Here is a 14,660-nt window from a genome sequence, read left to right as displayed (position 1 = left end):
CTCTATGATTTTAAATAAAAATAAACTTGGGAAAGTTTATTATTATTTCAGAAATTATGTACGATTTGAAAAATCAGTTAAACATTTAATTCAATTGGCAAACTATATAAACATATTTTCTGTCATAGTTTATATTTAAATTCGACCAAACAACATAATCTAGGGCGGTTTAGTGAAGTGAATAAACTTTTCGATTGTTAAATTCAGTCATTAATTGATTGATGAATTAATATTGTTGAGTTTTGTTTAAACTATCGATTTAAAAAATTGCAAGTCAATAATACGCAGAAATCGTTTTCTTAAAGTGTTTCACGTGTTTTCTTGACTATTTTTCCTTTAAAAATTACTTTTCAGTAGATATATGGTCCTCGTACTCCCATTTGTAGTCTGTATTAATGATGGTCTCAAACAAACAGACTGTATGGTAGTAGTTAAATGAATGTATGATCTATTTGTGAGCAATTTAGATTTTTATTCTTCACTGATGAGATCGTGTTGTTTTATTCATTCGTCTACAATCTGTTTTCATAGTCTACTATTCTTTTTGTGGCACCGAAATTCTTCGTGGAGGAGCATAAGCCGCCGACCAGGATTTTCCAACCAACTCTGTCCTGTGCAACTCTTTCCAGTTGTTTTCAATCGCCATCCATTCGTTTGATGTCTGCCTCTTTTGTTTTGCCTTGAGGATACCAAGTCAGCTCCTGCTTCGAGATGCAGTTTGATTATTTCCCTTATGCGCTTCCTAACCACATTCAGTGTCTTTGCCTGACTTCCTTATCAGCTGGAAACTGGTTTGTTCTGTGCCACAGTAGGTTGTCGCTTATGGTATCCGGCCGACGGATCTGGAGTAACTTCAGTAGAAAATTGTGCATAAATAGGTGTACCTCTTTGATGATGCTTGTAATACTTCTTAGGCAGCATCATCGATGAATAAGGAGGATCGAATGCATATTTAAAGGCAAGGATTGACAAAGTATGGTCAGCATTCCTACAATTGAAGAACATATGGACCTCAAAACAACTGTCAGTCAATATCAAAGTCACAATCTTCAACACGAACATCAAGACGGTTCTACTGTACGGAGCTGAAACTTGGAAAACTACTATAACCATTATCTAGAAGGCACAAGTATTTATAAACAATTGTCTACGTAAGATATTCAACGTCCGTCGATTGAATACCATCAGCAACAGCCTACTGTGGGAGAGAACAAACCAGCTTCCATGTAAGGAGGAAATTAAGAAAAGACGCTGGAAGTGGATAGCACATACATTGCTGAAATCACTGAACGGCATGACGAAGTAAGTACTAACTTGGAATCCTGAAGGGAACCGGGAAAGAGTAACACATTGCATCGAGAATTGGAAGCAAACATAAAAAGGATGAATAGCTACTGGAAATGGCTGGAAAGGATTGGTCAGGGCAGAGTTTGATGGAGAATGCTGGTGGGCGGTCTATACTCCTCTGCGAGGGGTAACAGGCATAAGTAAGTAAGTGTACTAGTTCTTCAAGTTTCAGCCTCGTACAATAGAACTGTCTTGACGCTTGTACTGAAGATTCTGACTGTGGTGTTTGCTGACAGTTTAGAGTTCCATATGTTCTCCAACTGCAGGAATGCTGCCCTTGTTTTGCCAATCCTTGCCTTTACATTTGCATCAGATCTTTCCTGTTTATCAATGATGCTGAGGTTATACCTGTATCCCAGTGGTGATGCTCTCACCAGGACTCAAATCCTACCTTTTGCTTCAAACGTCTAATGCACTGGCATCCACTGAGTTAGTTGGTCCCGATAGTTAGGTATTTGATGTTTATGTCATTATAAGAAAGAGTTTAAATTATCATGTTGTTGATATCGTAGACTGAATTTTGATCAGTATTTACTGGGATGTGTGTATCCTGTACGGATCGCTTCGATATTGTCATTTTGGTTACGAGTTAAATCATTCAACTGTCGTTAAAGTTTAGCGTTTAGAATTAATATCCAGTGTTTTATCAAAGCATATTATTTACCTATTGTTGCGACTGATACGCAACTACTGTTTATGCTATTGAGTGGCATATTTATTAGCTCACACAGCAAATCATAAGTCTTAGTTTTTGTTATAATCTGATCACATGGTTAGCACAGTGTGCTTTTATTGTCTAATTATCGGTATGATAGTTTTTTCTCTCCTGTCTATTTTGTTACTTGTCTGAGTGTTAGTTGATGATTGGATAATTATTTCGTGTTATTTGTGCATATGTGTGTGCTTATCTTGATATTGATGATTTATGAACAATTATATCATATATACACCCAGATACACGTATGCACACGATCAAATTTACCTTTAATTATAATATTCTTTGATTGTAAGAAAAATAGTTTTCAGTTAAGTTTATGAGGTCAGTTCTCATTAATTCATTATATATCGTGTCGAAATCAGTTTTTTTCTTAAATTGCTCATGTTAATTTATAGGTTAATGACTTTTTAACCTTATCGTTAATACTGTTGTTGTTGTTGTCGTCGTCGTCAGTTTCGTAATACATACACATTGTTATTATTAAAAAAAACATGTTAATTTTGACAAACAAGACGAGCATATTAATGTGAAAATCGTTTAGTTATGGTTGAAATTTAAAATTATTCTGTGCATTAAACAATATTCATAAGAATAAAATGAACTCACTATTTGAGACTCAGTGTACATCTCATCATGTTACAAGCGTCGGGCCATTATTGATTAATTCTCATAAGTTGTAGATGATCATTCAACCTGTTTATTCTTTTTTTTAACGGTAAGTTGTAATAGAATGGCGGTGAGATTTATATTTTGATTCAAATCTCTTAGTAAATAATATTAAACTGCAGTTTTGAATATCTTTAGGGCATTTTTATAGTTACATCATTTCCTGTTATTTATCAAAGTTACTCATCACTAAAAATTTATGAAATTAATTTTAAATCATAGTTTATGTTGATAATGTTTTCCTTTTGTAATTTGTGTTCGCTTTTCATAATAAATATAAGCTTATTTCTTCCTTAAAATATTTAAAATTATAATTGTGTATTAGGGTGTTAATACTACCCACTAAAGTTATAGGAAAGAAAGTACCATAAGTAGTTGTTCACTACATTTCTATGCTTTTAATAAAATATTTTGCCTATCTGGAGTTGAGTTATGGACGAGCTCAAACTTCCACTATAAAGTTACAGTTTCAATGTTGACTGAGTTTACTATTGATTGAGAATCTATGGATAGCCGTTAGACATTCTGAACACTTTAAAATTCTAGATATTTATAACGAAGTAATCATCAGTCTAAGACGACCCTCAGCTCCCTAGTATGCCTTAGGATGAGAGGAGTTCACTGACCTTCTCGAAATGATTTCATACAGCCACGCGTTTATAGAAAATGTCAGCAAAGTCCTACTCACTAAAGGTATAAAGTCAAATGAACAATCGAAGCTATACGTTTGAATGGATAGTTGGATTCCTGAAGACACTTCGTAGTTCAGGTGGATGCTTTAATTAATGCTACGTTTTCTGAGTTTCCTGATGTAATGGTGAAGCCCTTATTATCGTTCTGGGTATCATCAATATCTAGATCAAATAGAATTCAGCTTTCTAATCATTCGAGAAGCGCTAAACTAGTCTGTTCCGTTGACTCGACTTACAAATCGTTGTTTTCACTCTCTTGTGTTACCATCTCGTGTATTTGCGCTCTTATTGACTGTTTGGTTCAGTGACCTCCTATCATGTAATTAATTTACGTTTCCCATATACAACAATACATTGAATCTGTATAGATTCAGGTTGACGTGCACTTCATGATTCTAGAAATTCCACGGCTCCCCAGTTCAACCATCCAACATTGATAGTACAACATCATAGTTTAGTTCTCTACTGATCGTCTATATCTAATTCAACCAAACCCCATCAAAATCATGTCAAATGATTAGTCGTTTATTAATCATACGTCCATCGCAACTTTTAGCCCCAAAATGCCGTAGTAAGGTGAGGAGAGTTCGCTGACCCTCGCAAAATGTTCCCATATGGCTACGTGTTTATAGCCACTGTTAAGGGAGTCCGACTGACTGTCTTATGATGGTGTATTGTTTGCAGTAATCAGAATGAAAACCGAATGTCCGAGGTGTAAAGTGGGTTAGTGGGTACGGATGATCCAACTAGGGGAGTTGGGAAATCCTGATTTCAAACCACTGGTACACCTGGGCTTCAGGATCCTAAAGAATCAAAAGGAGTATAAAACTATCGTTGGTCACTGGCTGCCATAGGATGACATTTTCTGATGTCTCACTGTCTCCTGGATTAGACCTTAAGGTCAAGACTAGATGAGTAGTCGCTTAGAAAGGCATCTAGACACCCGAGTAGTGTCCTAGTGCGCTAAAAAATATGACAATGAATAATTATTAAGAAGTTGACTAACATGCCCTAGTTCTCTGCCAACTGAAAAGATTATTATTACCTATTCGATTCAGGTGTTTTGTTTTAACCTAATACACGTTTGTATTGAATTTTGTTTGCAGCCTATGCTTGCTATTGTTTTGCACAGCTGTTCGTCTATGGTAGAAATTTGTCCTGTCCAAACGAACTGAAGTCATTGACTAGTTGAAAGTCTGAATGGTGTGACCGAATACAAATTCTGAACCGGCATTTCAAAAACCTCATGTGCCATTGAAACTCTCCCTCTCCAAGAGTTGCACACTAATGCAGATAGAATTGGTTGTGTTGTATCTTTGGAAATTTTTGACGTCGAGGTCTGTTGGTTATGAGAGACTACTGGTATTAGAAGCTGTAGTGAAGTGGTACATATTCGTTCTCCATGTCTATTGGAAGAGGCTTTTTCAGGTGCTTTTGTTCGGCTTTAGATGTCGTAGGTATCGTAGTTAGTTGCAGAAGTCAGGCAGCACTAATTGATCGGATCCCAACTAACAGTGGATTATGAACTGTTATATTAAAAAGCTCCATCAGGGTGCTTATAAATCACCGATGTGATAGACGATGTCTTTTCATTATCCACGCCTATTAAGCGAACGATTGTTGCTGAAATGGATGTTGTTTGACCTAAAAATGAATGATAAGACCACATTTATTTATGTTGTTTCTGTTTAAAAATGCTGAGAACAATGTGATGTATGCAACCCAAGTTCAAAAGTTGTGCGTCGCAAAATGACGAGGCATGTGTTCAGTGTGGATCGGACTTTAGTAGTGAAGAGACACAATGTTGGTGCAAAGCGAAGCAAGAAATTCCTTGACTTACCTTTGGTGTTCGTTGTCGCTTACTACAATACTTTTGTGGACACTTGAATCTGTCCTTAAACCATACAGGTAACGTTGAACAGAACAACTTAAGCTACATTTAAGCCGAATACGTTTGATTGAAATAACAAATTTATACACAATCTAATAATTGTTTTGGAGTTACCCCACTTAATTTGTTAGAAGTAACCTCCAACATTGCAGTTGGATGCAGTCAAAGATGATTTTTACCACCAGCTAAATGGTTTTGTCATGAAAAAGCGCTTGGTGGCTATTTCACTGTCAGTCTTAGATTTGTATACCCTGGTCGGGATTTATGCATGGATGATGTTTGTCCTGGTGAATAATGAGAACTCGTCGGTCAACGGTAAGATAGCGATTACCTTCTCTTGCATCTTTGCTCTAACAATGGGTTATTTCTGTTGGACACCAACTTACGGTACATTCCTATCCTATGTTCTCTCTGGTGCTCTCCCTCTGTGATTTATTACATCGAGATCAGTCACTGCTTGCACGGTTATGTACGAGAGTACAGCTCCTTTTTTTAGTACTTATCTGTATTTTGGTCATGACTTGGTGTTCGTATCTTTTCATTCGCCGATAAACTCATCGTTTTAAATCGATTAATGTAAGAGAATTTGCAGGAGCTTTTGTCCCAACCCATGATCAAACCGAATTAAGTTCAAAGGTAGCTAGCGGTTCACGGTAATGCGTAGTTGAGTTTTGACTGAATTTTCATTATGCCATGAAGATGTAAAGTAAAGTCTCTTACAGCTTTCCGAAACGTCTTGGTTATAACTTTTAGGTTTTCGCAAGCTCTTTATAATTCCTTGAAGCACGTCGGTTTACTACGGCAAATCGGGAGTTTGGTGATAAACATAGATTCCTGCATGAGGAAATTGTGTAAAGTTTGCGTAAAATTCGAAAAACTTTTCGTCGGGGCATATACATGAGTAGTCTGTTTACTACGAGCCACACAAGGTAAATTGAAAACTAACCAATCAATGAATTGGAAAAAACAAGAATTCGAGAAACAGGATCGAGTAATAATAGATCAATATTATTCCTGTTTGATTAATGAAGGAGAGTACAGTAGACAATTATAGCAGGATCGTCAGTTGTTGCTATTTTGAACCTTTCCTAACATGTCAAGTTGCTGAGTTGTTTTCTCTTTTTGAACCGACTCAGGAAATAATGACGAATCAAAGAAGCTGATATACATCCACTATTCTTCATTCTACGGAGCCAAGTTAAATGACTTCGTCCTCCTTTTCCAGACAGTCCCAGCTTTGGAAAACGATACACAGTAATATAAACCGCTAGGCCGACGTGTTTTAAGTGTGAAAGAGGCACTGAAGCCGGAGTTTTAAATTGTAAGTATCTATTGTATTATCATATTGGCTATGTCCAAATAAATACTGCTGGGTTTCGACGTGCATAAGCAATCCTTCGGACTTAATATTATTAAACGCGAAGTTGTTGGTTTCAGACCTGGACGTGGATCTGTAGACCAAATATTTGCCCTTCATCAGGTTTCGGAATATAGACATACTTCCTAGCTCTAGTTGTATTCCTTGACCTTAAAGCATTATTTGACTCAGTTGATCGATGGATTCTATGATTGTCTGTCATTAAAAGGGTTACCAGTCAAGTACATCAACCTTGTAAAAACTACTGAAATCCTGAATTAGTGATATGAACTAAGGTAGTTGAGCACGTCGATCGACTCGCTCATCTTGGAGGTTTCATAAACCTTGGTCGGTTGGCGTATGACGCAAACTTGGAACAAGGTTAGTAATGTCGGTTGTCTTTCATCAACTCGTGTCACCTGTGGCGTAGGAGAGATACTCATCTCTCAGTCTATATAATCATTTACAAGTGGATTGAACCATGTAAGTAGGTGTAGACTCTCTAGTTGTGACTGACGTGATTATCGTAACCAGTGGTTAGGGACTTTAAATGTTATGGTGCAGGTACATTCACTCTTTCTCCCCTTAAAACCTGAGTCCCGAAACCTTATACTTTTTTATCTTTCTCGATATTTAATATTTTCTACTATTGCTACTGCTTCTGTTAGTGATGCTGTTATTATTCCTACTACTCTGTGTTAATGTGGTATGGCAGCCTAAATGGTTGCGCGTGTGTAACAGGTTCTTTGTTGCATATAACTGACTGAAAAAACTAATGATATAGCAAGTCTTTTGAATGACGTAGTAAATAATAATAATAATCCATCGATGACATTCTGGAAACAGCTCTGATGAATGTAAGTAATGGCGGTGTGGATCTGCTGCCTGGAGAAAGACTTCTCCACCTTGAGTATGCGGATGATATTGTCTTACTGTGCGATAATCCCCAAGCCATGCAATCCGCACTTAGTCAGTTGGCCATCAGTGTCCGTAGGTATGGTATGTGCTTTGCACCTTCAAAGTGCAAAATACTTCTACAAGACTGGCAGGATCGTAATCCTGTACTCACCCTGGGTAGCTGCATAAGTGCTGGTGGTGGCGTGAGTGGTGAGATCAACGCATGTATAATGAAAGCCAGAGCGGCTTATGCCAATCTGGGCCATCTTTGGCGCCTTCATGATGTTAGTCTGGCTGTGAAAGGTCGGATCTACAATGCGTCGGTGAGAGCAGTTTTGCTCTATGCTTGTGAAACCTGGTCTCTCCGAGTTGAGGTCGTTAGACGACTTTCTGTGTTCGATCATCGCTGTCTCCGAAGGATTGCTGACATCTAGTGGCAACACCATGTTAGTAATGCAGAGGTTCGGCATCGTGTGTTCGGACACAGAGACGATAATGCAATCGGTGTCACCATCTTGAAACACCGACTTCGGTTGCTTGGACATGTTCTCCGAATGTCGTCCCAGAGAATTCCACGTCGTGCATTATTTACCGTCTCTGGGACTGTTTGGAAAAAGCGGAGAGGTGGTCAGTATATGACATGGTGTCGTGGGATGAAAGGAAGCTGCAAACGGCTGGCTTCTGTTGGTCCTTCACGACTCCCTGGTTGGGGTCCGAGAGCTGGTACAACACAGTGGCTAGAGACGTTATCAGATATGACTCAGAATAGAAGCCAGTGGCGATCCTGCTGTAACCTTCTTTTACTTTCTTCATAAAACGTGGTTGTATCTTCCTTAACTGAAAGATTTCTTCTGATTGTACCCTTCTGTTCCCCTACTATTATTATTATTATTACACTACTTTACACCAATCTCTTCGTTATTGTTTTTTTAAATATTTTTTTACGTTCCCCACTTTTTTCTTTTTCTTCTTAAATTCTCATTGTTTTGTGTGGCGCATATATATTTGGCGCAATCCTGTACCAATATATATGTGTTCAAATAAATAATAAATAAGTCTTTTGAATCCGTTGAATAGTAATTTAGGGATTTTTGGGATAAGTTTCTCTGCAAACGCTAATTATTGCTTCAGGACTCGTCCGTTCATAGGGAGTGAAGTAGTGGATCGTGTTATCCAATCCACTTATTTTGGAGGCCTCATCAACCCTGATGCGTTGATTTCTGGTGACATTTTAAGATAAATAAATTGCTCACTTGTTTTCCAGTTTTCTCCACTTACGTTACAAGTAAAATGCCCTCGTGTTTCTCCAATTCAGAGTATACCGCACAGCGGTTTAACCTGTACTAATTTATGGGAGTGAAATATGGACTATAAAAGTTGAGGGTATGTATAGATTACTAGTATTTGAGGCAAATATAATAAGTTGATTGATAAGGCAGTAAACTTTGATGAGCTGAGGCCATGTCTACTGAGCTGTGTAGTAAAATGTGGAATTCCTGTTTGGAGCTTCCGCGGTACTCACAATCTACGGTTGAATCTTTTCCAGGGTTTATCTCAAAACTGGGCTCAGTGACGTAGTTGGATCCTTTCTTAAGCTGAACACCATTCCATACTTTTGTTGCACTATCTCATCCTTCCTATTTAAGTTATACTTTATGCTTCACTTTCCAATGCAGTCGATATGGTCATTTTGTCTTTTGTTTATTTTTTGGTGGTTCCCTTTCTTATTATGCTGATACAAAATTTTGCAACAGGAACCAATACATATCCAGACGAAGTCCTACATTATTGGTAACTGACAGACTATTTTACCGTTTTCTGCTTACTATTTTATCTTAATCATAATTAAGTTTCCTATGAAAATAGTGCAAACGTTTTAGTAACTTGTCTTTTGAATCTGTATTTTAAGTTGTAATACACCTGTTCAGGTTGTAATATTCCAGTTGATAGAGAATTCAAGTTCTGACCCCTTACTACCTTGTGTGAATTGTTTCTCCAAATCTCGCTTTTCATTCGTTGATTATACGGCGTCACCCATGATAGTCAATTACCATAATCTGTGTAGAATCAGTCAATTACATCATTGAATAAAATATTTATCGATTTTATTTGTTGTAATATAGTTCCCCAGTTATACATAATAAAGAATTAAATAACTAGTACTACACATTGAGGTAACTAATTTTTGCAATTATCCTAACAACTTGTTTGCAAATTGAAATGTTTTCACTCAAATATTTTATGTCAAATCTTTTAATAATCAACCTTTGTTTGTATCTTCTACTAGCTACAAATGCTTGTTTAACAACTGCTGAAATGTATAGTCTACATTTTTTAAGTTACATTTCTCAGGTATTAAATACTGAAGTACAACAAATTGATGACTTAGGATTAACTCAGAAATTTAAATCTATTTTTTAATGGTTTATAATTTCATTATGCAAACCAGACTTCATAGTTTAGCAGTTATACTAAGTAATGAATTAAAATTCAGCCATACGGTATGTTTCCAAATACTCTGAAATTTCTAATATAAGCGGGGTTCGCATTCTCTTTTAGATAAGAATGCAAAGCATTCGTTGAATATGACTTAGGAGGGACCAATATAACCATTTTTAAAAGAACAATTAAACTGATGGATGCGTTATTTGATGATCTATGAAAGATAAATTGCCGTTTTCAGCCATATCAATGTGTGCCTGCTAGTGTTCTTGGTCTTGTAGCTATGGTTATATTGGGCACACAAAACATGCTCTTTTCTCAAGTGAGATTTATCTAATACAGCTTTATGATTTGACAGTATTTGAAAAAAAAATCATGCTTCTTAACCGATGTCAATCCAGAAAGTCATAAAATTTTCAGTTGTTAGAAATATTTGTTTAAATTACTTCGGATAATGGAGGTTACAACTGTGTATGGAGAATAAGACGCTGAGTATAGTCATATGAACTTTTATCAATAAGTATTTTCTTGATATTAAGCTTATTTTATTAATCAAAAGGGAATGAGGTTCATCTAAAGTCATTGTTAGCCGAATCTGATAAACATTCAGTCTACAGTATAGAACTACAAACTGTTTGTCGAAACCTCTTCACTCCATTCATCATTATCCCACTATATTCTTGAAAAAAGTGTGGTTATTTTATTTATGGTTATGACTTAGTATAGCTATTTTATATAGTCTCACTGTAGTTAATGTTTTGTCAAATAACAAAATATCTTGAGTCCATGATCGAAAGAAGCGACAAATTAACTATTGCGAGAACTGGCGCTACTTTCTTATTGTAGAGATTATGCGATCATTTCGTTTAGTGTGATAACTGATGTCCAGAAAAAACTGGACGGTAAATTAGGCTTAGAGGTACATCTCTCAGAACCTCTAACCGGGTTTTGTAAATGATGCCAAAGGATGAATTTGAAGCTGAATATCCTTAATTTACTACATGTTACAGAATAGATGATATGACTAACCTGTTGCTGAGTTATGCTTATGGTTGTTTCCGAATAGGATGAAGAAAAGGTATCGCCAAAGGATTTATGTACCAGAAGAGTAGGTAAGTTGGTATATATACACATTAAATCGGTCTGTCATGGGATTCTATCTTTCACATGGAGGTATATAAGAGGATAACTACAGTAGGTTAAACTGATATTTACTGTATTAAACGTTCTAGATGACTCTTCATGACAAGATAATCTATTCTGATATCATACTAAAATTGTGCTGGTATTAAAATCCAATTAAGTTTATCAATTGTACTGTTTTTACTGTAAATCAGCTTTTTTATTTCGGATGTATCGATAGTTATTATTAAAAATGTAATCTGTTATGCATTTATCTTATCATAATTAAGGTTTTTTGAAATTTTTTTAAAATTAATGGATGGTGTATGAATATACTTGCTATTGAGAATATAATTGGTTCGATTTCTGTCTATAATAGTCATTAGGTGGTTTTCCATTCAAGTCAGGATGTTTCAAAGAGTAGGTAGTTTTTTTTTAATGCTTAATATTGGGATCATTGATGTGGTACTGGTAAATTTTCAGTTCAAAATGATGTACTCATTCTAACCAGGTTTTACTGACTGGTTTGGTTTAATACTCCCAAATTAGTGAAAATTCATACAGTTTCGTTCACTTCTATTTTGTAGTATTAGTTATAATGTATGATCGCTTTGAAAAATGGTCAAATAGACTAGAAGTATATATTACTGAACTACATTCAAATATGAATGATGGACATGCTTTCTCAAAACACTCTACAAATTTTTACATTTTCTTTAGAGTGATCGTCTTTTTCTTTATGCTTTTTTACTTAGTATCTTCGATTAATAAAAAATCTGCCAATATATCCTTCTTTTTCTACCTTCTTTTGTGGAGTTAATGAAGGGTTTTCAATTGATAAGACTGTTAGTTTTTTATATTGACTTGCAATCAACTCTGTGATTCTTATATTTTTCTTTTTTCTGCCTCTAAATCCAATCGTTTTCAGTTTTGATAGTTGTGTAGTATCATTCAGATGTCAGTTTCTGTGTGCGATTAAGACAATTTTAGTTTACTTGCCTATCTGAACTTTCATGTCTTGTGCATGAATTACTTGTGTTATTGTTATCAATATGTATTCTGTACTTAGTACTATAGTCATATACCAGTTATTTCAATAAACGTAAGTAGTTTCGTTGAGCATAGGCTCAGTGGTTCGAACGTTTGACGTTCAACCACCAAGTCACCCCATCAGGTTCCACACTATTTCTTCGTGGACAACCATATAGTGTAACTAACTCACACATAAAGCTTGCCTCGAAGCCAAGAGCATGAAACTGTACTATGATATTCTTTATTGATTTCGGTGATCAAATAATTTCATTAACTGGATCGTTCATTTTTATTACTCTTTTTATTTCAGCTCAAAGGATATATCATCGTCCGCCGGTAGTCATGTTGTTCATTCATTAAAATCAAATGTAGATGGTAATTCATTAAAAACTGTATTGTTAGATGAAGATTTGAATGTTCACTTACATTCAAATGTTTTACCTAATTTGACTCCAGATTGTACAACAACAACAACACCGTCTACCATTTTGGTTAATCCATCTAGAATCAACACTTTGTCGTTTAATACATCCAGTAATCCAGTCAACTCTGTTATGGGTAATCAACATGATACTCATGTTCCTACTTCTAATGATTCAATTAAACCACCAATAAATGTCAATATTGATGTAAGCAAATTTCGAAGTATAATCTTTAAATAATTCTTATCACTTTGTAACATCGTTATTCTTAAAATCAAGTGAAGGCTGGTAATAACTGTATGTTTATTTTTCATAAATGTTCGCGAAAAATCCATTTTATCCTGATAAAATTAGGTTTATACTTTGTAATGTAACTAATAGTCAATCATAAAAATTATGCAGGGTCCGGCACTAATCTCAAATATCAGGTTTCAACACTATAACTTAATAGAGGTGCTCTCATAACGCGATTTACTACCTTGGGTCCGGTCACTTATTAGATCTTTGGATACCCTATCAAGACCTTTCGTACTTAAATAAATTTATTATTTCAAAATACCTGATATTTAGCGTTCCATCAATTGATACCAGTTAGTAATGATAACTGTCGTCGAAGTAAACAGGTCTACACAGACACCAAATTGATCACAATCTTTTATATTTGTTAATAAAGTTGATTAAATCATTATTCGTAGACTTTACGGTTAAAGTACCTGCCCTACCTACTTTTGTTTTGGAAACCTTCAAAAAAGAAATGTGTTGTTCCATGACGGGTCGAACAATTTTTATTTTTATGGTCAGTTGCATAAGGAAACTTTGTTATCAATATATAAACACAATATAGACTACGAGATTAAAGGTGGAAACTTATTGAAATTTCTTGTTATTACTTGTAAATTGTAGGCAATAGTAGAATTCTGCTTCGCCTACTTCGGGTAGTCGGATGGTGTTATTGACTTTGACACAAATAAAGAGTATATCAAATCTGACTACATAAATCTAGGCTTGGTAAATGAGTTAATTTAGTTAAGTTGATTTCGAATAATACCTGTTTCCCAACTGCCTGTATAAAATGTTAACTTATTTCTCTCCTAACTCCTAATGATTATTTTTGTGCAGTCAACGATTTCAGAGCCTTCTTTAACTGTGTCCAAATGAATTTATCAATGTTATTAACAAATCTACTGCTGATACGATACGTAAGAAAATGTTTTGACTATGCAAGTGTGTTAATACAATCACTAGTACTCCTTTGTTGCCTTTTTTAAATGAATGTCATTTCTATCATTCATACAAAATTGCATTCTAAGTTAATTACCTACTGAGCTTACTGTTTGTTCAACGCTCATTAATGCCACACCACTTTTTAATGATTATTTATCATTCCACTTTCACTAAAAATATGTTTCAAATGCATACAACCTGCTTCTAGTAATTTGTATTCTTTTTTTCTCCCTCCTTTTCTCTCTCTCTCTCTCTCTCTCTCTATATATATATATATATATATATATATATATATATATATATATATATATATATAGAAAACGAGGAACGTTTCCGATCCTACGCCACCATGTTTATCATCATCAAAACTGAAAATGAATTCATCACCACCAACATCTACACTTGCAATTGATAGCAACGATCAAATTTTTAATAAAGTTACTGAACCAACTTGTATACCCATTTCTACACCAAATACTAGAAATTCCGCATCCATTTCTCGTGCTCCTCTTCTTCATTCTTCTCCTTCTCCGATAACAAATACTTTATCGGAAAATCCTCAAATCAGACAACGTAATGTTACTACGATTACTACTGCTACTACTACTACTACTACTACTACTACTACTACTAATACCACTATCACAATTGATAGCAATATTATACCAGGTGCTACTGGTTCAAAGGTGCTCAGATCAAAATCACATCGTCTATCAGTGGTTAAAAAGTAAGCCTATGAATTAATAATTTAATTGTCAAATAAATCATACACATAAATTATATATCTATTATAATTACGACACATTTAACTATAATCAGAGAGGGATTTTGTGGATATTACAGTAATTTG

At 35.2% G+C, this 14,660-nt stretch overlaps 1 protein-coding gene across 1 annotated transcript in view; it reads left to right on the top strand.

The window, feature by feature from the left end:
- Positions 1 to 14,660, top strand: part of TEX2 (Tabersonine 6,7-epoxidase) — a 51,704-nt gene that overhangs the window by 10,708 nt on the left and 26,336 nt on the right. Inside the window, exons 4-5 of the mRNA XM_051210670.1 lie at positions 12,475 to 12,793; positions 14,128 to 14,537. Coding sequence (XP_051070685.1) covers positions 12,475 to 12,793; positions 14,128 to 14,537 — 729 coding nt within the window. The remainder of the gene's footprint in view (positions 1 to 12,474; positions 12,794 to 14,127; positions 14,538 to 14,660) is intronic.

This window comes from Schistosoma haematobium, chromosome ZW (assembly GCF_000699445.3).
Source record: "Schistosoma haematobium chromosome ZW, whole genome shotgun sequence".
Taxonomy (NCBI): Eukaryota; Metazoa; Platyhelminthes; class Trematoda; order Strigeidida; family Schistosomatidae; genus Schistosoma; species Schistosoma haematobium.
Note: the sequence above shows the minus strand (reverse complement) of the source record. Positions and strands in the feature narration are given on the sequence as shown.